Source organism: Carlito syrichta, unplaced genomic scaffold, assembly GCF_000164805.1.
Source record: "Carlito syrichta isolate Samal-C Ts95f unplaced genomic scaffold, Tarsius_syrichta-2.0.1 Scaffold288075, whole genome shotgun sequence".
Taxonomy (NCBI): Eukaryota; Metazoa; Chordata; class Mammalia; order Primates; family Tarsiidae; genus Carlito; species Carlito syrichta.
Window position 1 is genome coordinate 147,114 of NW_007232171.1, and position 27,802 is coordinate 174,915.

The following is a 27,802-nucleotide window of genomic DNA, read 5'->3' on the forward strand; positions in this document are numbered from 1 at the left end:
TACCACGTCCGGCAGATTTTTGATTTTTATTGTAGAGATGAGGTCTCGCCAAGTTGCCCAGGCCACCTGTATATTCTTATCTAGACCATCTGTTGATTAATTTTTGTCCCATTTGCTGTATTACTCCCTTCCTTCCCCTGTCCCTCCTGTGCCCATTTATTTACGAGTCTGCATAATTTTTTTCTGAACCGTATAAGTTAGAGACACCATGCTTCTTTACCCCTCCATCCTTGAATGTATATATCTTTAGACTTATATACAGTACAATTATCAAATTCAGGAAATTTAGCATAAGTAAATGGTGTTATCTAGTCCACAGACCTTATTCAAAAGTATTGTTTATACCCATTTTTCCTAATCCAGAATCACACATTGTATGTAGGTGTTATGTCTCCTTTATCTTCTTTAATCTAGAGAGTTACCTAGTCTTTGTCTTTCTTGACCTTTTAGAGTGTACAGGCTCCTTATTTGTAGATGTCTATGTGGATTTGTCTATAGGTGTGAATTGTGACTTCCCAGTGTACCCTGTCCACTGCTCTTGATGTCAATCTGTCTTATCACCACTGTTGAGGAAATCTCATTTGGGTCACTTTGTTTAGGTAGTATCTGTCTGGTTCCTCCACTCTAAAGTTACTTTTTTTTTTTCCTTTTATAATTAATAAGTATTTTGTGAGGTGATGGTTTGAGAATGTTTAAATTATTTTGTTCCTCATCAGACTTTTACCCACTAGTTTTAACATCTGAGGATTTCTAACACCATCATTTCTTTTCTATGTATTAGCTGAAGTTTGTCATTCTTTTATATAGATTTCTTTAAAACAAATTTTTGCATAACTTTGACTCTTTCTAAAGTTAAATTCTTTCTAAAGTTAATTGGGTCTTTCATATATTGTGAGATATTAATCAGCATTAACTGAGGAGAGATTGTTGGAAAATTCTGTATACCTTTTCCTGAACATTCTCGGGATCATCTTCAGAACTTCTGCCAGTTTCTACAGTTTCCTTTGCTTTCCTATGGAAAGCTCTGAAATAATAGTAGTATTTATTTAATAATTAGTTCATTCTCAGAAATTGTCTCTATAAAGTACACTACAATTTGGAAAAGGGAAATGACTAGAAATAGTCATGTGCATTTTGTTTTCAATAGAGATAGTCTTTAGTAAGTGACTATTTTGTCATTTATCATATTAGTGTCATCAGAAAGAAATTTGATTTTAAAAGTTTGATTTATATGTGGACTTAAGTATGGAGGTTTATGATTGAGTATCAAAATTCCACAAGACATTTCCTTTGGCTAATTGGCTTATGGATGTAATTCAGAAAAGGCACTATGATCTTAAAATATACATAGATTAATCTTTCTTTTTTTTTGAGAGATGAGGTCTTGCTATGTTGCCTAGGCTGATCTCAAACTCCTGGACTCAAGCAACTGTCCTGCCTCAGCTTCCCAAAGTGCTGTGATTATAGGCATGAGCCACCACACACAGCACACAGATTCTCCTTGATTATGTAAATACCTCTTATTTTTTTCACACTGTAAGCGATGCATGATTCATTTTAATGGCAGAGGTGTGTGAAATCTGAAATATTTTATCTCTGAAGTAGAATTTTGGCCCCATATATTTTTCAGATGGGAGAGTGTAGCCCTTTGAAGTTAAGCAAACATCCAACTCCAAGAAATATTCTGATTTGTGATGATGGTACCTTTTTCTCTTACCATTGTTGACCTTGTTTAAAAAGATATGTATTTCGAGCATGGGAGAATATCTTTTCACAACATCAAACCTCACCCAAATAAAAAGCTTTCTCATCTTTTTAGAAAAACTACAACAGACATGTCATTGCCTCATTTATTTTATAACTGAGAGGCTTAGGTAGGTCTGTGTTTTATGTGGCATGTGAGGACATCCTTTATAAAATTCCATATCCACATGTGTGCATTAGACTTGGGTGGATGGACGACTGCCAAAAGGCATGTCGTTGTAGACTGTCACTATCTCCCACAGTTTTTAGAGTTATGTTTCACCACATGTGTACTCTTATTCCTCACCAAACAGGTGCTCTGAATGTCTGAGTAATAACCAATTGCTTTGGAAATTTGAATCAATTCATTTTTTAGGTTATGAGGAGTAAAATAGAAGGGGTTGATATTTTAAAATTGAAATGAAAATAAACAGAATTGTTTCTAAATATGTGAAAGGCTGTCCTAACTGCCTTCTTCAATTTTGTGATAAATGTCAAATAAAAAGTAATCTTTTCTGACTGGGTGCTGTGGTTTGTACCCATAGTCCCAGCTACTTGGGAGGATGAGACAGTAGGATCCTTTGAGCCTAGGAGTTTAAATCCAGCCTGGGCAACATAGTGAGATCCCTGTCTCTCTTTAAAAAAATAAAAAAAATTTTAAAAAAACAAGTCTTCTCTGTTGAGTTATATCTTGCTTCTGAATCTTTTTGAAAAACGTTCTCCAGTTATCCAGTATTACATGATTAGAATTTATATTTGAAATGAAATGTGCTATGCGAAGTTTAGGCTTATTCTGTGTTGTACCAGAGAACAAGATAAAGGTTAGTATGTGAAGTTAGAAGTGGCAAGATTCATTTCTGCATGAAGAACAGTCCAAAAATGAGAGCTGAAACAACAGAAACGTTGACCTCAAAAGTAGTGAGCCCCTGGTAATTAGAAATGTTGACATGTAACCAGAAATTTAGGACATTAAATAACTGTGTGTCATTTAATTTTCGTGACTTTATCTCTACAAATGTTATGAAACATTGCTGTCATTCAGTGTGTTCATGGTTGAAGGTAAACAAATTAACACCAGTGATGACGCCTACAGATAGTGTGATCTGTGGAATTTTATGTTATATGAAATGCTATTTGTATAGATACCACATGCATCAAATAATGTAGAGTTAGTTTAATTTCATTTGGGGCTATCCCTTACTAATACAGTGCATGCATTTAAATTGTCTAAATGATCACTGTGGCATTCACATGGAAAAATGTTAACCTTTTCTGTTTCCCAAGGCCAAATGCAAAAAGAAAGTCTGTTGCCAACAATGTAAATTCACCACTTGTCATATGTTTACATGTAGACCATCAGTAACTTGGAGAACTTGGTTCATGTCAGACTAAGGCATATTTTAATTGACTATGAAGTGATGACTCCGTCCCTTTTCTGAACACATAGATAAATTGAAGAGCGTAGCAAGAGGTGTCAGTGGGACCTAGATGGACCATCTGGTCGAGTCAATGTCAACCAAAATATCAACACATGGTGTCACCATTATTTATAAGGTGTGTCTTAATCAAGTATGAGATGGGTCATAAGTAATTAGTTACTGCCAGCAAATAATATATTTGGGGGAAAAAACTATAACTCCCTCTAGGTTGTCCCTATAGTAATACTATTTTTACTCCCAATCTGAAGCATTGTCTTCAACTTCTTGAGATATTGAGGTAAGTGCTTAGTTTCCTAATTATGTGGTGATGTTATTGTAGTAGCAATGATTGTAGCAAATACTTGTATTCTTACTCTGCATAAGGCACTGTTCTGTGTGCTTTACCTACATACAAATTATTTGCTCTTCACAACTCTATGAATTAGACACTATTATTATCCCTGTGTTACAGATGAAAACACTGAGGCACAGAGAGGCTACATACTTGACCAAAGGCACAAAACTAGTAAGTGGAAGAGCCAGGATGAAAACCCATTTTCCAGGGTCTGTGCCCTTGGCCCCCTAGAATATATTACTTTTCCTTATTATTATTTTTATTTTTATTTTTTTTGAGTTGGAGTCTCACTCTGTCGCCCAGACTGGAGTGCAGTGGCCACTCCCAGCCACCACAGTCTCAACCTGCTGGGCTCCGGTGATCCTTCCGCCTCAGCCTTCCAAGTAGCCGGAGTTACAGGCATGCACTACCATGCCTGGCTGATTTTTTTATTTATTGTAGAGATGAGGTCTCGCTGCCCAGGCGGGTCATTTTACAGACAAGGTCTCACTCTGTCACTCTGGCTGGAGTGCAGTGGCACCATCATAGCTGACTGCAGCCTCAAAGTCCTGTGTGCAAGCGATCCTCCCACCTTAATCAGTCTCCTGGGAAGCTGTGACTACAGGCACATGCCACCATGCCCAGCTAATTTAAAAAAAAAAAAAGTCTTAAGAGATGAAGTCTTTCTGTGCTACCCAGGCTGATCTTGAACCCCTGGCTTCAAGCAGTCCTTCTACCTCAGCCTCCTGAGTCTCTGGGATTAGAGGTGCATGCAGTATATTGTTTTACTGTGTGTTGCTGGCAATAACAGTGATACTGACAACAATAATAATGATTAAAACTTAAACAGCCTTTACTATATTCCAGGCGCCATTCTAAGTGGTTCACATATATGATTAACTTATTTATCTCTCACAGCAACCCTAGTAGGCAGGCTCTATTATTATTAGTATATTTTGCAACACAACAAGTATGTTTTATCTGTAACCTGTATAGTACATTTGACCATGGAAGTGCATTGGATTTGAAAACATCATCAGTTGTGTATGGATGGTGACAAGTTGAGAATTATGTAAATAGCAAAATTTTCAAAGGTACCAGTATATTATTCTTTAATTTATTTCAACTCAAAACAATATTTGTTTTGAAAATCTTGTGTTAAAGAGTATACCCTGTAGACACCTGTTTAGTAGCCTTATAAAACCATTCATTCTGTTTAGCTTTGTTTTGAGATATAAACTAGTGATCTCAGAACAAAAAGAAGGTATTGTGGGATTTGTATGTGCTATCTCTGTCCTCTTTCATTATATTTATGTGATAAGGAACTATTCTGAGATTAATTTATAGACATGTAATTGTTAGGAATCAGATTTTCCTAAAATCCATCCTTTGGCTAGAATGGCCCATATAAATAAAATGCTTTTTTTTCCTTCTGATATGCAGATGGGCCTCATAATTCACCATCAGCAAGACTAAAACATTTTGAGTATTTTCCAAAAGTTGTGAAAGACTTGTGTTTCTTTATTCATTATTCTTCCCATGACCCACAGCACACCTTTGCTGAGCAGGTGTTCTGCGATCCTTGTACTAATTAATTAGTCAAGATAGTAACAGGTTTCTGATTGACTTCTGGGTTCCATGAGTTGTTACTTTCCATTCCTTCATCACTGTATTACAGTTTGTCTTTTGTCCCTAGCACTCCTGAAACTGTTGTCACTGTTTGCCAAATGGCATGAACATTTTATTTCAGCCCCTATTTTATCCAGTGTCTCTGTTGCATTTTACTCCCTCTAACTCACTGTTCCATTAACTTCATCAGCCCCACTCATTTCTGATTTTCCTTATATTGTCTCATAGTTCCTTCTTAATCTTTCTTCATGGCCTTCTCTTTCTCTGCTTCTTTATTAAAGTTGGTATTCCTCAGGTGTCCAACATCGACCCACTTTTCTTCTCACTGAATGTGCTTTCTCAAGTTGTCTTATCCATCAATACTCAGTTTCTGTCATCTGATCTGTAAACTTATACATACAACTTCTTGAAAACCATGCATCTTAAACCTAAGTCCAAAGCCAAATTCATTTTCTTTCCTCTGAAAGCGATTCTTCTTCCTGCATTCTCCATCCCCAGGCTACCCAAGCTACAAAGTCCTTCGGCATCCTCCCAGGTCCTCCCTACTTCACACATCAGCACTTAGCATTGGAATTGCTGAGTGAACTTTTTTACAAATCTTATCCTTGAAGGTTACTTTTCACAACGACGTGGGTTGGAGCCCTGGCAGGTAGATTCTGAAAAGATTCCCAGTTGATTCTGAAGTTTGTCTCTTTATAAAGGACCACTTACATTCTAGTCAACTGCCCAGCCCTACTCATTTTATTTCCAAATATTTCTTGAGCTAATGCCTACCTGTCTATCTAGTTGTGACTTGTGCTCTTGTCAATACATATATAGTACTTGAGAGAGGTGATAAGGCCAGATATCACCTTTGATGCTGCTTCTTTGTTCTGCTGTGAAGCTGTGACATGGAGAGATTGTTTTTTTTCTAATCATCACTCATGCCCAATCACTAGTTCTGTGAGTATTGACAGACAGAGTGGAGGTACAGGACAACTCTTTATTTGACAGTACAGACTTAGCAAGTGAGGTTTGAGTCTAAAACCAGCAGTTGAGTCTGTGATACTTCCCACACAGCCTAGGTCCTGATTGTAGCATAGATAGCAGCCTCCCTGTTGGGCCAGTTCTATAGTTTTTGTTCTGGGAGTCATTTCTGGAGACCAAGTACAGGGCCCTATCTCTCTCCACTTACACCTATTTTGTATGCATCTCATTCCTTCATTGATCTGCTTTAAGTAGCTACAATGGTTCCTGTTTCCTGAGACTAAACCCAGAATAATGTACAACCCAGGATTACGTGGGAAGCGATTGGCTTTTATAAGAGTCTTCTGATCAAATAAATTATTTCTTTTTCTTTGTACCTGTTATGTGACTTCCTTTATACTTGCTGAGACAGATTTGTAAAGGCCAGTGAAACTTTCTGGAAGTTCACTGAAAAACAATGACTCTAAACTGTGATTAATATCAGTTGAACCTGGAGACGTGTATGAATTACAACCGGAATATCCTAATGCTCCCTGCTACAAATAACCAGACTCCTCATGATCATGGTTTATTTCAAAGAGCGGCCTGTGATGTTCTTGGTTTAATCTGATAGTGACAAGGTGGCATTTGCTTGGCCCCCACGGCATGCTACTCTGTGGATGTCTTGGAGCCCATTTTACAGTAGGGTCATCCAATTTTTTTTTTCTTCTTTTCCTCTGGCTGGGGTTTTCTTTGTATTTGGAAGCCTATTGCATGCTTTTTAATATCAGACCTTTAACACGATATAAAATATTTTTGGCTCAGAAAGATCTTTAAATTAAACAAAAGTTGACATGATTGGAATTACTCAGCTATGCCAACAGTCTCCTAACAAATACTTTTTACTATTTGGATTTGACTGCAATACAAGTTTTCCAGGAACTCTATCTTTGTTCTGTTTTTAATAATGTTTCTAAATGACCTTTCAAGTTTGTGAGATTGTAGTGTTTGGTTGTTTTTTTTTAATTTACATAGTTACATACCAATTTTGAAGATGATAAGTAATAGCCAAAATGATATTTTGTGTAACATGATGTACTGCGGTTAGGAGAAAAATAATGTCCAATCTTTTAAATAAACTTCCTTATTTTTATATATTATCTTATCACACTGAATATATTCATATGTAGTATTGAATATGTCAGAAATATATGAGAATTACAAATATATAAACTCTAGAACTTGATATTCTATTTTTATATTTATCCAACAGACTCTTTCTTTTTAATATAGTGAATAAGTAAAACAACAAATATCCGCAAATAATTATAAGGATTTTGTATCCCAGTGAAGACCTTTGAAAACCTGGACTTGAGTCTTGGTGTACTTTGCATAAGAATTATGTGGGATTGTACATCAGCCACCACTGGAAAACTGATATCTGGATTAAGGAAAGTGCTATTCATGGACTTAGCTGAAAACAATTTCTTTCGCACAGGTCTTAGTGTATCCTCTATATTTCAGACACAAGACACATAGAGGTGAATGAGACAGCCCTGAGCGTCAAGGATGCAAACTATAATCAGAAACAAAGGTATACAAACAAAGAAATACAGTGAGATAATATCATTATCACCCGTCATTTGAGTGCTTTCTAACAGCCAGCTTAGCAGTTCATTTCAGCTTCTACTTGGGACTCAGATAATTTAAAGTAACAAGCCCAAGATTACATAGCTAGTAGTAGGACTAGACTTGGATGCAGATCTATTTTATTCAAAGCTTTGCTTTTATCCTATAGTTTCACGCATGTTCTGTAGAAAAGGGAGATACAAAAATCATGGGGGAATTAACCCTCTTGTCTTGGGGTGACAGTTGAGCCAGACATTGGGTATGGAATGGATTAGTAGAAGTTCTACAATTAATCATAAGGGATACAAGTATATCAGGTGAAAAGTATGGACAAAGCTTGGAGAAATCTGAATTAGTATGACATTGTGCAGATTAACAAGAAGTTTACTATGACAGGAGGATACAATTAATCTAGCCATTCATTCATTCTACAAGTATTGAATGCATATTGCCTACCAGGGGTATTTTAAGTACTGGTAATACAGCAGAGTGAGTAAATGGACATTCGTTGGTAATGAGGATAGAGAAAAAAAATCTGTCCCCAAAGAGAATAGATTTGTTCAATGATCCATTAAAGACCTGAACTGTCAATGGTGAACCTAATTTTTTTAACTTTTTAATTGCACAAGTATTTATGTGAATGTGTCTGGAGTGTTTTAAAGCAAACTCCAGACATGTCATTCTACAGAGAGTGCACCATAGAGAGATATTTGCCCTGTATGCAGTTGATAATTTTAATAATTAGAGCAGTTTAGTAAGAAAAAAGCTACCTGGCAGCAATATGAATAGACATTACTGGTAACACCCAGATACTGGGTAGACATCGTTTGTGCCCTTCAGAAAGAATGGCTAGAGATGAATTGAGGCTAGCAGTAAATGACCTTACAGTTTGTCTAGATCTGATATTCTACTTGTTTCTTACTATGAAAAGGAAATTCTACTATAAGTTAAGGGAAAAAGGCAAAGTAGACAAAGATAGTTTTTACATTTATTTATACTAAGGATACATTTTATATGACAGGGCTAAGGACATTCATAAAATTAAGTGAAAATTAATTTAAAATTAAAAATATTTAAAAACTGAGGGAAAATTACTATAACATGCATTTTTTTCTTATCTTTTGAATGTTCTCTTGTTTAAACACTATTGAATAAAAATTAAGACCCGGAGAAGTGTCGATGTCATTTAGAAGACTTTGTCATAGGCAGTCTGTGATCCAACTCTGCTTTCCTAGTGAATGAAATCCTCTTTTAAGGTCCAGACCGATTAGATGATTCTGTAAGTTCCTACTATTAGGGTGTTTGTATAGTACTCTAGACCTCAAGGCTCTGTATCATGAAGAAAATGACAATTATTACTTCCATTTCTTAATTTTAAAAATAAGAAATACAATAAGTGTGACTAATAGTCAAAAAATTAATCCTCCTTACTTCTGGCTTTTAAGCTTTGAAAATCAAACCAGGTGAGAAATGATTTTTTTTCCATGTTGGACTAAGCTGTTAGATACTAGGCTATTAGTATTTACTTTTCTCATTGGAATTGAAAAGTAATTCATTAAAGACTTTGTGTTCTAGTAGAAGACAAGCTCCCTGAGGGCAGGGTTTTTATCCATTCTGTTCATGGTGGTAGCCAGAGTACCTGGAATTGTCCCTTGAATCCATAGGTAGTTTTTCAGTATCTGTCCTGTGTGAATAGATGGTTAGTAATTAGAAACCGCTCAAAGACCTCTGGGAATATTTCTTCATCTGACTTTGTCAGAAATAATTTACCAAAATGATAAGAAGGGCTGTTAAATCTTGACCTTATTTCCTTTAAGTGATGCCACTTGTCCCCCTTATAATCAAGATTCTAACTTATACTTTTTAAGGAATCTCTTAAGTTTTTCCTTAAATGCATCAGGAGGCATTTTTAAAACACAGAGTTTCTGGCTATACAGGACTACCAGACAGACAGAGTGGAGGTACAGGCGTCTGGTCATCTGACCCATCCCTCTTCACGTTTCTGACTGGGAGTTAGCTAGCTTCTGAACAGTCGCAGTGACAATGTGTTCACCACCTTACAAGACTGGTTACTTCACTGTAGGAGGTCACTTAACCTAGCCACACCCTTTACAAAGAACCAAAATCTCTCTCTAGCTTCTGCTCATTTCAGCTTTCTCCTTCCTTGGGATCAACATAGATGTAATCAATACCCACTCATCCATGAAACTACGCTTCACTTCTTTGAAAATAGCCACTGTATTTCATGTTAGATTTCTCTAGGCTGAATTCCACCTGGTCTTATAAAAACAATAGCAGCAATAGCTACTATTTTCTGTAAATCTGCTTAGATATTCTAAATTGTTTCAGGTATTTTATATGCATTTTGAATTATCATTACACTAATATTTGGGGAAAATGTTATTAAACTTATTGCCAAATAATGCAAATAAGGTCCAAAGAGGCTAGGTAGTTAACCCCAAATCACAAGGTACATTCAGTGGGTGAGTGAACTAGAGTTTAAATCCTGTCTGCTAGATCCCCAAATCTGGAATTATTTTCACTTCAGTGGCTATTTCTCCAGTCACTAACCCATCCAACAGCAACTTGTTGCCTGTGTCAGGCACTATTCATATAAGTGAAAATAAGATGGATTTCCTCTCAAGTTGCGTAGTCCAGTGGGGCATAAGGAACACAATTACAAATGCCATTAATAGTGTGGTTGGCGATATCTAATCCCACCTCCTCAGTTTTTGAATGACATACATGTGGACATTCTCATTTTTCTCTGATGTAAAGGGAACATATTAATAATCTACTTCAAGGGCTTTTATAAGGATTGAACAGGACAACATATGCAAAGCACTTGGAAACAGTCCCTGGTACATAAAAAGTACTCAGTAAATAACAGCTTTATCTCTGTATGCACAAGATGCTGCAGGATCACAGAGGAGGGATGTCCAGTCCTGCCTGGAGACAGGTGGCCTAGAGTGGAAGAAAGCACATCATGTGGGAAGGTTAAGGAAGGCTTTGCAGGGCAGTTACATCTGAGTCAAGTCAGAAAATGATAGTGGAAATTGGTGATTTTAAAGGGTGAGGGTGATGAGTGAAGCGTTTTAAGCCAAGGAGACAATATGAGCAAAGGTATGGAGATGATAATTTTCATTGAGTCTAAGGAAAATATCAGGAAGAGAGGAAGGTGGAGGGTTTCAAAGTCCGGAAAGCCCACATTGTAGAAAGTGCTATAGACCATATTGTAGCTCAAAACTCTTCCTCTATTCAGGATGTGGCTGTGAGAGCAGAGGTCATTGAACAGTTTAGGTAATTGATTGGTCTCTTCAGAATGACTTTTAAGAATATTAGTAAGAGCATGGAGCTGTGGAAGATTGAAGATAGGAGACCCAGAGGCTTTTTTTAAATAGTAACCCAGGTAAGAGCTTGGAGGGCGTTTGTACCAGAATAAAGCAGGAATGGAGAGAGTAAGGCTTATTTAGAGGTGTTTATGAGGCAAAAACAGTAGGATATTGGTTGGAATAAAGAAAGGGAATTGAAAATAACTCATTTTGGCTTGAATTATATAGGTTAGCTGGTGCTACCACCAACTGAGGGAGAGAAAAAGAGAGATAGCAAGTTTAGAGAAGGCTCTGATGAATTCTGCATTGGTGGAAATTTCTTATGTGAGTCTACAGCTGAGAGATACCTGGTCTAGGAATATAGGTTGAACAGTCAGCAGCATCTGACCTGCAAGAGGTTGCCTAGGCAGAAATGGGGAGTAAGGGGCAGATGGGCAGAGAGAACCCCTGGATGTGCCTAAACTGATTGTAGATTTTTCTATGCCCAAATGTCATTTACATTTGGGGGGAAAAAATGGTAATAACAATATAGCCCTCCTGTATGCCCCTGTTTAGACAAGCTAATGGCCTGGAGGGGGGAAAAAGGAGGAGAATATAGCTTTTTAAGAGAAAGAATATATTAGAAGTGTAATCATAGTCTCCTTGGGAGTATTGGCAACCTTACTTTAAGGATTGCAGTGAGTATATGTTTTCTTGCCTCACACATGTATCTGTTCAAAGTTGTGTCTTTTCAGTTTTGAATTCTCTTCATCTCTGGCTTAGGTTTCCTGTTATCACCATAACAGACATTTCCTTAGAAAATTTTCTTGAAGCTACTTCTCAAGTAACCAAAGTAGGATCTGTACACTTCCTAAGACATTTATGATGCCACAGATATGACAGAAGACAAACATTGGTGTTAGGTCAGGATTTCAATTATGAATTTGCTACTTAGTATCCATTGCTCCTGTACCAAATTTGTAACTTATTTGAGCCTTAGCTTCCTCAGCTGTAAAGTTGTGGGGAGTAATGACTGCTTTACTAGCTTATTCTAAGAATTAAGTTAAATAATGGATAAAATGGATCTGGCATGTAATAGATAATCCACAATTATTGGTTGTTATCCTAATATTACTACCACTGTTGATTTTTAGAAATTTGGACTTTAATTAGGAATAAACTTGTATTATAAGTCAGTTGGTAATAATAATGATGATAGAAAATAATTACTTTTTTTTTTTTTTACTGTGTGCCGTGCATTATTCTAACACTTTACATCTCTTTTAATGTATTTGATTCTTATAACTGCACTGTGAAATAGGCTGTAGTGTCATGCCTGTTTTACAGATGAAGACTGTGGTTTAGAAGTTAAGTAACTTGCCCAAGTGATTGGGTTAGAAGTAATCAAGCAGCCGGGCTCGGTGGCTCAGTCTGTAATCCCGTGCCTTTGGGAGGCTGAGGTGAGTGGATTGTCTGAGCCCGAGGGTTTGAGACCCGCCTGGGCAGCGAGACCCCATCTCTACAATAAAATCAAAAAATCAGCCGGGCGTGGTAGCGCATGCCTGTAATTCCTCAGAAGGCTGAGGTGTAAGGATCGCCGGAGCCTAGCAGGTCGAGGCTGCGGTGGCCGGGAGCGGCCACTGCACTCCAGTCTGGGCGACCGAGTGAGACTCCAACTAAAAAAAAAAAAGAAGTAATCAAGCTTGGATTATAGATTCTGCACAATTTCTTTTTACAGTTCTTTACTTTAAAACGCCTTGAACATAGACTTCTTGTGTCAGTATTTGGATGTTTCCAAAATGTGTGTAGAACATATGCCAATTAGGATGGTTAGCAGGATTTTCTAACATTAGCTAATATGTTTTTTAAATTGTTTCAATGCTCCATTAACAGCGTGACACTCTAAGTAAGGTCTCTCTCTAATTTCAGCCTGTGAAGTTGAAGCAGGGAAAGTGTACCAGGTCTCCTCAAAAGAGCACATGCAACCTTTCAAAGAAAACATGGAGCAATTTATTATTCAAGGTAAATTCCAAAGAGATGTGTTATGTTTTCCTTCCTTTTCAGCAAAAAAAAAAAAAAAAAAAAAAAAAGGTAGAAGACATCATTTAAATATATATAATTTTTTTAATAGATTATTTTGACATTACAGAAAAACAGATTAGGTTTAATCATGGGTCACAGATTTGTAAAAGGCTAGAAGTTTGCTAAGCAGGCAGTTTTGTTGATAATGCTCATTATTACTGTTTGGCTAACAGTAAATACATCAGACATTAGTTAAAATAACTCATAATTATAAATTCTGTGCTTTTTATGTTCTTTTATGGTTTATTTATTTATTTATTTTTGAGTTGGGATCTTGCTCTGTCATCCAGACTGGAATGCAGTGGCACAACCACAGCTCACCATAGCCCCACTTCCTGGGCTTAGGTAACACACCTCAGCCTCCCAAGTAGCTGGGACTACAGGTACATACCACCATGCTTGGCTAATATTTTTTATTTTTGGTAGAGACAAGGTCTCACTATGTTGCCCCAGGGTGTTTTCAAGCTCCTGGGTTCAAGCCATCCTCCTGTCTCTCCTCCCAAAGTGATAGGATTAAAGGCATGAGCCACTGCACTGGCTCTTTCTTTTAAGTTTTAACTATGTTTACCATCTCAATTCAATCTGGTGTTTGTTTGGTTTGTCAAAACATTGTACCCAAAGAACAAAGTATATTGATGTTTTTCAGATCTTCAAAACATGATTTGCTATTTTTTGGGGGGGGATAACACATTAATACCTCTGGATATTTAACATCTACCTTCAGGGGAGCCTAAAAACTTTATAAGTATTATCTCATCAACTCTTCCTACATTCCTATGAGATAAGCAGGGATGAAAAATTTTAGGAGATACTAAAGAAACAATTTTTTTAAAAGAGGAAAAAAACTATTAAAAGTCTTGATATTTGAAATCATTAAAACTTACACATATATCAAAGCATTTACTTCTCAAAATAGTTCAACTTTAGAATGTTATATGTCTTCTGGAGAACAGATTAGTATCATGCCATACTCTGGGAAAGTTCTTGCTGTTTCAGGAATTCTTCTAGCCCACATGAGACTGGGGCCAAGTACCACTAAGATTGGCTCCCTCCTCTGTTTATTAAGTTTTTATAGATTGCTCAAAAGTCATTAATGATGATTTACAATGAATGATTCATGCTATAATTTGATTAAATATTAGGCACAGTTCTTTTTAGATGGGAAAATACTATTTAATCATGAAGATTGAAACAGAAGTCTGGTCAGATGCATAAATCAAGGTGAATGTCATTTTTAAGAGCTGAGATATGCATGACCAAGAGTGGAAAAATCTGTTCATTGATATCTAAAGACTCCTTTGATTGAACTCATTCGGCCCATAGTTATATATTAGAGGATCTGGTAAACTCATTCTACTCTTAGTGGTAGATAAAACTGCTTTTTTTCATCCAGTGGAGTTGTAGGATCAAGAATATATAACTTTTAAAATATATATGTAAATTCAGAAAATAATACAGGTAAAAGCATGGAATATTTGTTTTTGGCTTATGGGAAGAAAGGCTCTTTAATCCTAGGAGTTACTAAAAAAAGAAGTCAAGTAATTTGGTGGATTTCACATCCAAGATGTAAACAAGTGTCACTCAGATTGTTGCTCACTTTATATGTGATTTATTAGATAATATTCAGAATCTGTATTTTATAGACCAGACTGATATTTTTTTATGATCGAATCTTACTTTTAAAATTAATAGTGAAATTATATTTTGCAACTTACTTGGAATTTAGGAATTGTGCTTTCAAATCACAGATGACTGGTCATAGATGATATCTTCGTAATCATTAATGGTGACTCAAAGGGCAGGTGAGAGCCTTGGGAATTTGTCTAGTAGTTCACTGGTAGGGAGGGCAGGATTGACCGGTCACAGTATCTCCTCAGGTTTTAATGATCTTTTTACCATTAAGTTAAATAAGATGAATCTTTTTTATGACTCTTCTTGTACCACTTTCAACTGCCTTTTTATTTCTTCTCTGGTCTTTCTCAAGTGTTCATATGTTTATTTGTTTATTAAAAATTTTTAAATGCTTTTAATACGCCCAGGTGTTCCTTTAGGTATGATATACAGCAATGAGTAAGAAAACGTATGTGTCTTAAGAGGTCTTACATTCTACATAATCTGGAAGACAGATGATAACAGCATAGCAACAGAAAGTTTCTTGGAAAAGCATATATATATATATTTATATATATATATATAATGTGTGTAGATCAAATGTGGAAAAATAAAATTCCAGCTTTAACGTACTCAGTTTCAACACTGTATCCATGACATGTAGTGAAAACAATAGATTTCAAAATATTTTCCTCATAAGATAAATTTTTAGGAATGTTGTCAATTTTGATCCATATTTCATCTAGTTAGGACAAAATTCTAAAATTAAATTTACAAACTAAAGAAAATATCACTTTAGTACAAATAATATATGCCACATCTTTGATTATAATTAGGCTTTTATCAATAATGAAATAGTATTCTTACATCAACCTCTGTGCTCAAATTAACTTACATAGGCATATGTAAGGTATATGAGGGGGGACCCCATTAGAATCGAATTTATTAAAAACTGTGTGTATATTCTTACATATTTAAGTTTCAGTCACCTTCAGCACACTCTCAATTTGATGCAATACACCTATCAAGAAGCTTTTTCCACTGCTTAAAACAGTTTTTAACTCGTCAATTTTGATGTTTTTTAGAGTTTCGGCTGTTTTCTGCTTCACCTCTTCCACATTGGCAAAACGTTTTCACTTGAGCACTTTTTTCATCCAAGAGGGGAAAAAAAGTCACTTGGATTAAGATTAGGTGAACAGGGAGAATGGGGCATGGGACTCATGCCATTTTTGGACAAAAACTGCCAAACACTCAGCACAGTGTGGGCAGGTATGTTGTCATAGTGGAAGAACTAGTCACCTATTTGCCACCACTCAGGATGTTTCTTCTGCAAATCGTGACATAACCTTCTCAAAACTTCCAGATAAAAACTTTGTTTGACCCTCTGATTTGGAGAAACAAATTCAAAGTGTACTACAAAGGGCCTGCCCTCCAAAAGATAATTCTGTGTTTTTTTTGTTGTGGGGGAGGGGGTGTTGCATCCCCCTTTGTATAAGTGAAGTCTTTTTAAATGTGTCTCATTCTCAAAATATAAAATCTCTAGAACAATTCCAGAGACTCTGCCCAACACTGACCAAGTCTTTTTATTCCATTAGCTCCCACAATTTAATAGACACATCTCTTACTTTTGTAATTCAACCATAGTATGGTCTGTGGGCCACACACTGACAATCTCTATGGGTTTCTTCTAGCCCTACATCCCGTTGATCCATTCAGTTTTTCCCTCCCTGTCTTCTGAGTTCTACTTAAGCCAAGATTTCATGGTCTCTGTTTAAACACCTCCTCCTTAGGAATATCCCTCACCTCTGCTCTAAAATATGCAGATTTAGAGAATTGCCAAATTATGCAGCTTTAGAGATTTAAAGCAGTGCTACTACTGTAAGGCATTCATTTTGGAAAGGTGCTGTGTACCCTCCTTGGGAAAAATGAGAATATGCTCACTTAAATAATGTTCTGTGCTGGGCTCGGTGGCTCAGCCTGTAATCCCGTGCCTTTGAGAGGCTGAGATGAGTGGATTGCCTGAGTCCGAGGGTTCGAGACCTGCCTGGGTAGCGAGACGTCATCTCTACAGTAAATCAAAAAATCAGCTGGGTGTGGTAGCGTATGCCTGTAATTCCGGCTACTTGGAAGGCTGAGGCGGAAGGATCGCCGGAACCCAGCAGGTCGAGGCTGCCGTGGCCGGGATCGGCCACTGCACTCCAGTCTGGGTGACAGAGTGAGACTCCAACTCAAATAATTAATAAATAAATAAATAAGTAAATAAATAAATAATGTTCTGCCCTCCAGCTTTGTGTTCTTTATAGCACTTATCACTGTCTGCAATTGCATCATTTATTTGTCCCTCAACAATGTAAGCTCCATTCAGAGAAGCAGCTTTGCTTTGCTTCTTGCTGTACCCCTGTACCTAGAACAACGCCCAGCACGTAGAACATGCTGTCTTGCTTAGCAGGCAAAAGTCCGGCAACCCTTGGTAAGCCCATCTCATTACTTTCTCCATATTTGCACCACAACAGGGAGCAGTTGATCATGTGTATGTGTGTGTGTGTGTACATGTGCACATGCACATGTGCACTGGGGAAGGAAGTCCTTACAAGGGCACCAACTGTGTTACTTAAAATTCATAACCACAAACGTACCATTGGAACTCATTTCTTCCGAGTCATGGTACAAGATTTCTCTTGCAAATTTAGCTTGTATGATGTCTTCAATTTATCTCTTCTCTCAAACTTCCACAATCTTCCTGCTTCACTTACTTGTGACTGTAATGATAACCTTACCTTACACCGCACTGAGAAAACAGACACTATTATACAGAAGCTCTCACACCCACCCACCACTACCACATCTACAAACCAACAGCATCAGAACCCATATTTTCTATGTATTTTCTACTACAAGAGAAAGAAGCATGATCCCATTAAAGGCAGATTCTTTCATGCATGCTCTAAACCTGATCCGTCTATTTTTATACAGAAATCCACTTCTGCAGTTACCTCCCCCTCTCTAACTACCGCATTTGTACATCTTCCTCTGGAGCTTTATTTCTTCAACAGCCCTCAGATATACTCTATCTTATAGAGTGCAAAACTGTAGGAAGGGTACTAACTATACACATGTGGAGAGGACAAGTCTCTTTAATGACTGCGATACTTGATTATTAGAGGAATCTTTGGGGGGTGGGGAGATGAGAAAATCCAAGCTAAAGAAAGGAAACAGTAAGATGCAAAGGAATGAATATGAGCACACTGGTACTTTAAATGGGGGAGGAGGAGCAATGAGCAATGAGACAAAACAGAGAGGCTCTGGGGGTCAGGCAACATGGAACTGTAGATTTCGGGCTGAAGAATTCAAGCTTCATCCTGAAGTCTTGGTGAGCACAAGTTTAAAGATTTAAGAGTTTCTACCAGCAGCTGTAGTGATGGTGCTGAAGAGAGGCTAGATCTGAGAGATGGTAATAAGATAGAGCCAAATGGACATCAAGATGAGGGATAGCTGTCCAGATAGTAGGTTTGAATATCTGGGTAAGTGGGGATACTAATCACTGAGCTAGAACATATTCATATAGAAAATATTTCAGTGGTCAGCATGATCACTCATATGTAAACATGCAAGTGGGCATGCCCAGTGAACAGGTGGATATGCGAGGGGACCCCCCCCAAAAAACCCAGAATTATCTTTTGGAGGATGGGCTCCTCCTCCACTAAGTGTTCTAGGAACCCATTGACATCAGTGGGTTCTAGAACAGCTAGCTTGTGAGAGGCTGCATTCAACCTCAGCGAAATTTTTTGTGGCAAACGGGTGACTGGTTCTTCCATAACAATGCACCTGCTTACACAGCCCTATGAGTTAAGCCTTTTTTTTTTAACCAAAAATGAACCCCATGCTCTGCCCTTCCTATTCACCTAATCTTACCCAGAGACGTTTTTCTTTTTTTTTTTTCTTTCTCCAATAAAATAAAGTCCTCAAAGGGAAATGTCTTGCCAACATGGAGCAAGTGAGGCAAAAAATGGCAGAAACACTAAAAGGCATCAAAATTGATGAGTCCAAAAACTGTTTTGAGTAGCAGAAAAAGCATCTCAATAGGTGTATTGCATCATATGGAAGTGACTGAAGTTTAAACATGCAAGAATAAATAACCAATTTTTAAAATACATATAGTCCAGGTTGTTTTTCTTTGGGGGGGGGCCCGCATATGAATTGAACTTGGAATAGAGATCTGAAATTGAGGATTGGGCATCATAAGCAAGGTGATTACTGAGTGGCTGTGATCACCAAGGAAGATAAGAAAAAATATACAGCCAGGGATAATATTCTGGAGGAGAATTATATATACATATATGGCATGAACAGAGGAAGAGAAGTCCCCGCAGGTGTTAGTAGTATTAGTAGTCAGATGGGTAGGAGAAAATTGACAGAGGCAGTTGGGATGGAAGCCAGAGTTGGGAAGAGTTTCAGAAAAAGAGCGAATGATCATGGTGGTCAGTGTTTAAAGGGACTGACTGAATGAGGACTGAGTGACATCTAGGATTATGAATATGCAATTGGAGGTCACTGACAATATGACTGGAACTTGTTTCTTGGATTGGCATGAGCAAAGACCAATTTTCTTAATTTTTAACATTTAAGATAAATGAGGAAGTAGAATGGTACAACTCTGCCACAATTTTAAAAGTTATTATAGGTCAAGTACAACTGATGTATGTGTTGCATTTAACTTTTTAATCAGAGTTATGTAGTTTAACTCTGCTTAATGTCAACATATATGATTATTTTGTTTTGTGCATGTGTGAGGAAGAAAATGCATTCTTAATCTCCAAATGGTCATTCAGCGTTTATTTGCAGTTTGTGTTAAATTTTCTTTTGTATCCACTATTTTAAGTTGCAGAAAAGGGTGTATAAAAAAGAATTTAGATAAATGAGATCCTTATGGATCCTTCTCTGATATTTCTTTCAAAACTCAACACACTCCTTCCTTTTGTTTTCCTTCTCTTTATTTTTGAATTCAGGTTGTATTTTGGATGAAGTATCTGTACAAAAACCATATTATTACTAAACTGTAAAGGACAGCATGGATGGCCTTTATGTATCTGCTCATGTTGATGTCACTGGGAAAGAAATAGGAGCTTGATTCTCCTTGGTTGGCTTTCACTGCCTTTTTAATCCTATGATACAATTTGATAAGTGTATATTTACAAACTTGAACTCAACTGTATTGGGGATGAATGGCAATTCCTTTCTTTTTTTTTTAAAGGGGGGGTTACTCTCCATGCTTCTAGATGAAGTACAGTCCCTATTGTGATTTTATAAATCAGAAATAGCTAATGGGATTTTTCATTGGCCTTGCTCCTCAGACCTCTACCCCCTCGATTCCCAAATATTTCTTCTTTAAACCAAGCATAGTAAATTGTAGTTGAACTAGGGGAATAGAACCAAAATGAAAATGCATAAATCTGTAATCACATGCTTGTAATTAAAAGGATGTTGAAACCTCTACTCTTAAATATACAATCTTTAGTACTGGTAATACTATACTTGAGAACAAAGAGATGGTGAAAGCAATAGATGCTAACTGTGCTAAAGACTGAGAAGTCTACCAGACGTGAGCATCTTCTATTAGAAGTGAATATGGAGCATGCTTGGTGCTGCTTTTATTTATTTTTCTGAAAATATAAAAACTTTTTTTTCCAGTAATAAAAAGGGTGAATTTTATTTTTTGAAGTAATCGTCTTTTGTTAAACATTTAAAGTCTACAGATATGTTGTCTTTTAAGCAGACAGTTTTTTACTCATTATTCATATGATACTAATAAATATTATTAAGCCTTAATACTACTGCTTCTGTGCTAAAGATTTTGCCAGAGCTCATTTATACTCCACATGATTTTATTTTTGTCAATCTTTATGGCTGTCTGAGCAGCCATTATTATCCTCATTTTATGATGAGAAATAAAGTCTCAGAGAGCTAATTATTTGATGAAAATCATACATTAGATAACAAAGTCATGCTGAAACTCAGATCTTTTAAGGGAAACTGGAGCTATATTTTAACTTAAAAATTGTTATAATATAGTAAAGAACTCAGAGAGGTAGTAAATAAGGCAGTTGTATAGTATCAGGTGGTAGAAACCATAAATACAGATGAAATTATGTATAAGACAAATTCCAACATTGCCAATAACAGGGCTGGAAAGTGAAAACAATTTTGTATTCGTGCACTGTGCATGCAGGCACCATGCATCAGAGGGATAAAGCTCTTTTCCCTAATTTGCTGATAAAGGATGATTCTATTTTACATTTTACTTATCCTGTCACTCTAAACATTTGAGAAGCATGAATTTGAAGTGATTGTTTTGAAAAGGATAGTTTATATTGTCGCTTCTCTATGAGGCTTAGACTTACAACAACCACAGTCCTTATTCTACAATTGTGGATGATAATTGATCAGAGAGCCTCTGAAGAGTGACAGGGAATCAATTCCATATGGGAGTCCCTAACAACTGCCTCCTGCATATTTCTACCTGAATGCTCCCACAGACACCTCATACTAAATGTCACCATAATGTGTTCTATGCTGTATCTTCAACACCTAGTATGTAATGGACTCTCAATAAAGATTTATTTCATAGATGAATGAATGAAGGAATGACTGTCAGTTCAACCAAACTCCTCGGTTCTTCTGCCCTTCCTGAGTTCTCTAATATTGTTAATGCTGCTACCACCCATGTCATTGTCTAAGACAGAAAGCGTGCCCTCGTTCTTTATTTCCTTTTGAATGACTGACGGGAATCTTTAAGTAATGCATGCATCTATTATAAGATTCAGATATATAATGGAATGTAAGTCTTTGCACTATTACTTGCCTCTATTTTAACCAATGTTGTGTTTTATCTCTACTCTTCCAGAGTTAATTTGCACATATAAGTATATATATGCATATTTACATATGTATTTATATATTTTTCACTAGTAGTTATGTGCTATATATATTTTTCTGCTTCTACCTTTTTCATATTTATTAGGAAATACATTTATTTTTATATTTATTTTATACATAATATAGAGATAATGTGCGCATATGTACGTATACCTACATATATATATAACATAAATTTTGTATGTGTTATATAGTCATTTTATGTTTAATACAAAAACTAATAACATTTTATTATTCTTTATACTATTTATTTGGTAAAGTTGATTCTCATCATTTGCTCTAGCAATGTTTTATGTAGTCACTGTGAACACTGAATCATTGCTCCTATGGGAAGATACAAGGTTAGGTTCCTGCAAGTGTATGTGGTTACATTTATTAATGCATAACCTTATCTTTGTATGTTCAGAGACACCCTATTTAATATATGTTGTTTATTCATTAATACTGCACTCACAGCCATTAGTACTATAATTCGTGTCTGAATGAAGTTTACTTACACATGTATTTTCTCCATAAGGCATATCACAGTCATCTTGCACATAGAAATATTAGACAACACTAAAGCACTTTGCTTGGGAGCTATTTTAAAGACTGAAATTGGAAAAAAAAACAAAAGACCCAAAAAACCAAAACCCAGAAAGATGTGAAAAATGTGGTACAAAGTAGATAGTGAAAGGACACTTGTTTACAATGTGAGAGCTGAAACAAGAAAGCAGGGTGTTACCTTGTTCAATTTTGGCTGGGAACATGCTCATTTATATAACAAAAATAAGGTTATAATATAGACATATAGTATGTTTTATAACCTAAGTGAAGTCTTAAGAATTATAATGAAATGGACAGCCATATAAACCCAGCTCAAAGAATACCACCAGTAATCTCTTCTGTTTATCTTTTCTCCCAATCTTATGCCTGTGTCACTCTCAGAGATAGCCACTATCCTGAATTTGTATTTGCCATTCCTATGTTTTTTCCTTATAGTTTTGCCAAAAATGTAAATTGTAACCCATTTACTGTTCAGTGTTGCAAATGTATGAACTTTGGGTAAGTGAAAACATAAGCAGCTGGGCTCGGTGGCTCAGCCTGTAATCCCACGCCTTTGGGAGGCTGAGGTGAGTGGATTGCCTGAGCCCGCGGGTTCGAGACCCACCTGGGCAGTGAGACCTCATCTCTACAATAAATCAAAAAATCAGCTGGGCGTGGTAGCGTGCGCCTGTAATTCCAGCTACTCGGAAGGCTGAGGCGGAAGGATCGCCAGAGCCCAGCAGGTCGAGGCTGCGGTGGCTGGGAGCGTCCACTGCACTCCAGTCTGGGCGACAGAGTGAGACTCCAACTCAAAAAAAAAAAAAGAAAACATAAGCATACTCTTCTATGACTTTTTTCTCCACTGAACATTGAGATGCTACATGTTTATGCATATGGTTCTATTTCATTCATTTTTACTCCATTATAGGAATATAACGCAGCACAATTTGTCTATTCTCCTGTCCATTCCCTTTTTAAAATCTATTATGGAATGCTTATATGGACATTTGTGTTCCCAACTTCTGGTATATGTGCACACTCTGTTTTTGTGATAGAAACTAGGAGGAGATTTGCTGACATGTAGGATATATGAATCTTCAGCCTGAGGTGAAGGCAGGTGTTTTAAGAAGTGATTACTTCCAATCTACACTTTTACAAGCAGAGTTCCAGTTGTGTTAAATCCTTACCACCACTTGGTTCTTAGATTTTGTTTTTTTCATTTAACTTTCAAAATTGTTATTATTTTTACTTCAATAGCTTTAGGGGGTACAAATAGTTTTTGGTTACATGGGTTGCATTTTGTATAGTGGTGAAGTCTGGGCTTTAAGTATACCCACCATTCCCATCTGTGCACATTGTACCCAATGATTTTTCAACCTTCCTCTCCTTCCTTCTCCCCCACTTTGAGTCTCCAGTGTTCATTATAGTATCCCCTATGCCTTTGCAGATCCTGTTTAGCTCCCACTTGTAAGTAAGAATATGCAGTGTTTGGTTTTTTGTGCCTGAGTCAGTTTATTTAGGATGATGTTCTTCGATTCCACCCAAATGGCTCTAAAAAACATGATTTCATTCTTCTTGAAGGCTGAATAGTATTCCATAGTGTATGAATACCACATTTTTATTATTCACTAATTGGCTGATGGACATTTTGGCTGATTCTTTGCAACTGTGAATTGTGCTGCCGTGATCATGCGGGTGCAGGTTATCTTTTTCATATAACAAGGTCTGTTACTCTGGGTAGAAACCTAATAGGGGGATTGCTAGATCAACTGGTAGATCTACATTTAGTTCTTTGAGAAATCTTCATGTTGATTTCCATAGAGGTTGTACTAATTTACACTCTCACCAACAATGTATAAGCCTTCTCTTCTCACCATATCTGTGCCAACATCTATTGGTTTTTTATTTTTTAATATTGACTATTCTGACTGGTGTAAGGCAGTGTCTCACTGTGATTTTAATTGGCATTTCCTTGACAATTAGTGATATTGAACATTTTTTCATGTTTGTTGGTCATTTGTATATCATCTTTTGAGAGATGTCTGTTCATATCATTTGCCTACTTTTTAATGGGGTTGTTTGGTTTTTTCTTGCTGATTTGAGTTCTTTGTAGATTCTGATATTAATCTTTTGTCAGATGTATAGTTTGCAAATATCTTTTCCCATTCTGTAAGTTGCCTATTCTGTTGATTATTTCTTTGGCTGAGCAGAAGTTATTTAGTTTATTAAGTACCACTTATTTATTTTTGTTTGATTTTATTTGCTTTAAGTCACAAATTCTTTGCTTAGCTCAATGTTTTTCCTAGAGTTTTAGCCCAATGTTTTTCCTAGAGGTTTTCCTAGGTTTTCTTCTAGGATTTGTATGGTTTCAGGTCTGACAATAAGTGTTTAATCCATCTTGAGTTAATTTTTATGTATGGGGAGAGGTAAGTATCAAGTTTCACTTTTCTTCATGTAACTGTCTAATTTTTCCAAGACCATTTGTTGATTAGAGTATCCATTCCCTAGTGTATGTTTTTGTCAGCTTTGTCAAAGATCAGTTGGTTTTTGGTATTCAGGTTTATTTATGAATTATCTGTTCCATTGGTCCATGTGTCTGCTCTTTACTAGTACCATGCTATTTTGGTTACTACAGCCTTGTGGTATAATTTGAAGTCAGCTAATGTGATCTTTCACCTTCTTGGTTAAATATATTCCTAGGTATTTTAGCTGTTTGGTTGCTGTTGCAAATGGAATTGTGTTCTTGGTTTGATTCTCAACTTGATCACTATTGATATATAGCAGTGCTACTGATTTGTGTGTGTTGATTTTGTGTCCAGAAACTTTACCAAAATCATTTGTCAAATCCAAGTGTCTTTGGAGGAGTCTTTAGGTATAAGATCCTTTTGTAGCATACAGCAGCAGTTTGATTTATTTTTTTTCCAATCTGGTTACCCTTTATTTCATTTTCTTGCCTGATTGCTCTGGCTAATACTGTGTTGAAAGATGGCATCCTTATCTTGTTCCAGTTCTGAGTGGGAAAGTGTTCAACTTTTCTCTGTTCAGGCTGATGTTGGCTGTGGGTTTGTCATATATGGCTTTTATTATTTTGAGGAACATTCCCTCTATGCCTATTTTCCTGAAGATTTTTATCATGAGGGGCTTCTGGATTTTTATCAAATGCTTTTTCTGTGTCTACTGAAATGATCATATTTTTGTTCTCAATTTTGTTTTGTTAGTAGATTGCATTTATTGACTTGCATATGTTGAATCTCCCTTACATTCCTGTGATAAAACCCACTTGATCGTGGTGTATTCATTTTTCTTTTAAGTGCTGTTGAATTTTGTTTGCTAATATTTTGTTGCAGATTTTCTTGTTTGTGTTTATAAGGGATTTGGGTCTGTAGTTTTCTTTTTTTGCTGTGTCTTTTTTCTGGTTGTGGTATTAGGGTGAAACTAGCTTTGTAGAATGAGTTAGGGAACAATTCCCTCCTCTTAAATCTTATGGATTAGCCTCAGTAAAATTGGTACCAGTTTTTCTTTGAAAGTGTGGTCGAATTCGGCAGTGATCATCAGGTCCTGAACTTCTTGTTGTTGTTGTTTTTGAGAGACTTCTAATTACTGTTTCAATCTCGCTACTGTTTATTTGTTCGGGATTTCTGTATCTTCCTGATTCAAGGTTGTGGGAGTTTTATGTTTCCAAGAATTTGTCCATTTCCTCTAGATTGTGTTGTTAGTTTGCATGGAAGTGTTCACAGATAATCTTGGATGATCTTTTGGATTTTCATTGTATCAGTTGTAACATCTCCATTTTCATTTCTGATTGAACTATTATGAATCTTCTCTCTCGTTGCTTAATTAATCTAGCTAGTGGCCTATTAATTTTTTATCTTTTCTGAGAACTTTTTCAATGATTCTTTATATTTTTTTTATTTCAGTTTTATTTAGTTCTGTTCTGATTTTCATTATTTCTTTTCTTCTGCTTGTTTGGGGTTTGATTTGTTTGTTTTTCCAGTTCCTTGAAATGTGATGTTAGGTTGTTGTTATGTGCTCTTTCAGTCTTATTAATGTAGACCTTAAGCACTGTAAACTTTCCTCTGATCGCAGCTTGTGTTGTGTCCCAGAGGTTCTGATAACTTGTCTCATTGTTGATATCTGTTTCAAGGAATTTTTAAATTTTCATCTGGATTTCATTGTTGACCCAAGGATTATTTAGGAGCATGTCGTTTAACCTCCATGTTTTTGTTTGGTTTTGTGAGTTCTTCTTTGAGTTTAATTTCTAGTTGTATTCCACTGTGGTCTGAGAGAGCCTTGATAGAATTTTGATTTTTTAAATTTATTTGAATTTGTTCAATTTTATTGAATTTATATGGTCTATCATGGAGAATGTTTCCATGTGCTGATGAGAAAAATGTGTATTCCATAGTTATGTGGTGGAACATTCTGTAGATGTCTGTAAGTTCCATTTGCTCCAGGTTCCAGTTTAACTCCAATGTTTCTTTATTGACTTTCTGCCTTAATGATCTGTCTATTGCTGTTAATGGAGTGTTGAAGTCTTCCAATATCATTGTATTACTGTCTATCTCTGATTTTTAGGTCTTGTAGAATTTGTTTTTTAAACTGGGGACGCTAGTGTTAGGTACATATATTTAAAAATTATAATGTCTTCTTATTGGAATGATCCCTTTATTGTTATAAAGTAATCATATTTGTCTTTTTTTAATGTTAATTTAAAGTCTATTTTATCTGATATGAGAATGGCTACTCCTGGTTGCTTTTGGTTTCCATATGCATGAAATATTTGTTCCCGTCCTTTTACCTTGAGTTTATAGGAGTCTTTGAGTGTTAAGTGAATCAGGTTTTGCAAAGTTAATGTGAAGGAAATAATTTTAAGAACAGTGAGACAAAAGCAACAAATAACAAAGGCAAATCTATCAGACTAATAGCAGCCTTCTCAGAAGAAACCCTGCAAGCCAGAAAAGAGTGGGGCCTTATGAAATCTTTCTCAGTTATGCAAACACTTAGGGAGTTTTTCACCACTAGACTGGCTTTACAAGAAATTGTAAAAAAAAAAAATTGTAAAATTTTGTTGGAACATTAACACAATAGAGAAAAATAATAAAGCAACCACATAACAACCAGTATTATAAATGGAATAGTACCTTACATATCATTAATAACCCTGAACATAAGTGGTCTCAATGCACCACTAAAAAGATATAGACTGGCAGAATGGATTAAAAAAACACAATCCAAATATCTGCTGCTTTCAAGAGATTCACTTAACACTCAAAGACTCCTATAAACTCAAGGTAAAAGGACGGGAACAAATATTTCATGCATATGGAAACCAAAAGCAACCAGGAGTAGCCATTCTCATATCAGATAAAATAGACTTTAAATTAACATTAAAAAAAGACAAATATGATTACTTTATAACAATAAAGGGATCATTCCAATAAGAAGACATTATAATTTTTAAATATATGTACCTAACACTAGAGTCCCCAGCTTAAAAAACAAATTCTACAAGACCTAAAAATCAGAGATAGACAGTAATACAATGATATTGGAAGACTTCAACACTCCATTAACAGCAATAGACAGATCATTAAGGCAGAAAGTCAATAAAGAAACATTGGAGTTAAACTGGAACCTGGAGC

The 27,802-nt window shown here is 36.2% G+C and overlaps 1 protein-coding gene across 1 annotated transcript in view; it reads left to right on the forward strand.

Moving 5' to 3' along the window:
- The window catches only part of LOC103255377 (formin-2-like), a gene marked incomplete at its 3' end in the record, with an annotated part of 160,241 nt that overhangs the window by 101,786 nt on the left and 30,653 nt on the right, over positions 1-27,802 (forward strand). Inside the window, exon 8 of the mRNA XM_008053331.1 lies at positions 12,939-13,031. Within this exon, the coding sequence (XP_008051522.1) occupies positions 12,939-13,031 (93 nt within the window). The remainder of the gene's footprint in view (positions 1-12,938; positions 13,032-27,802) is intronic.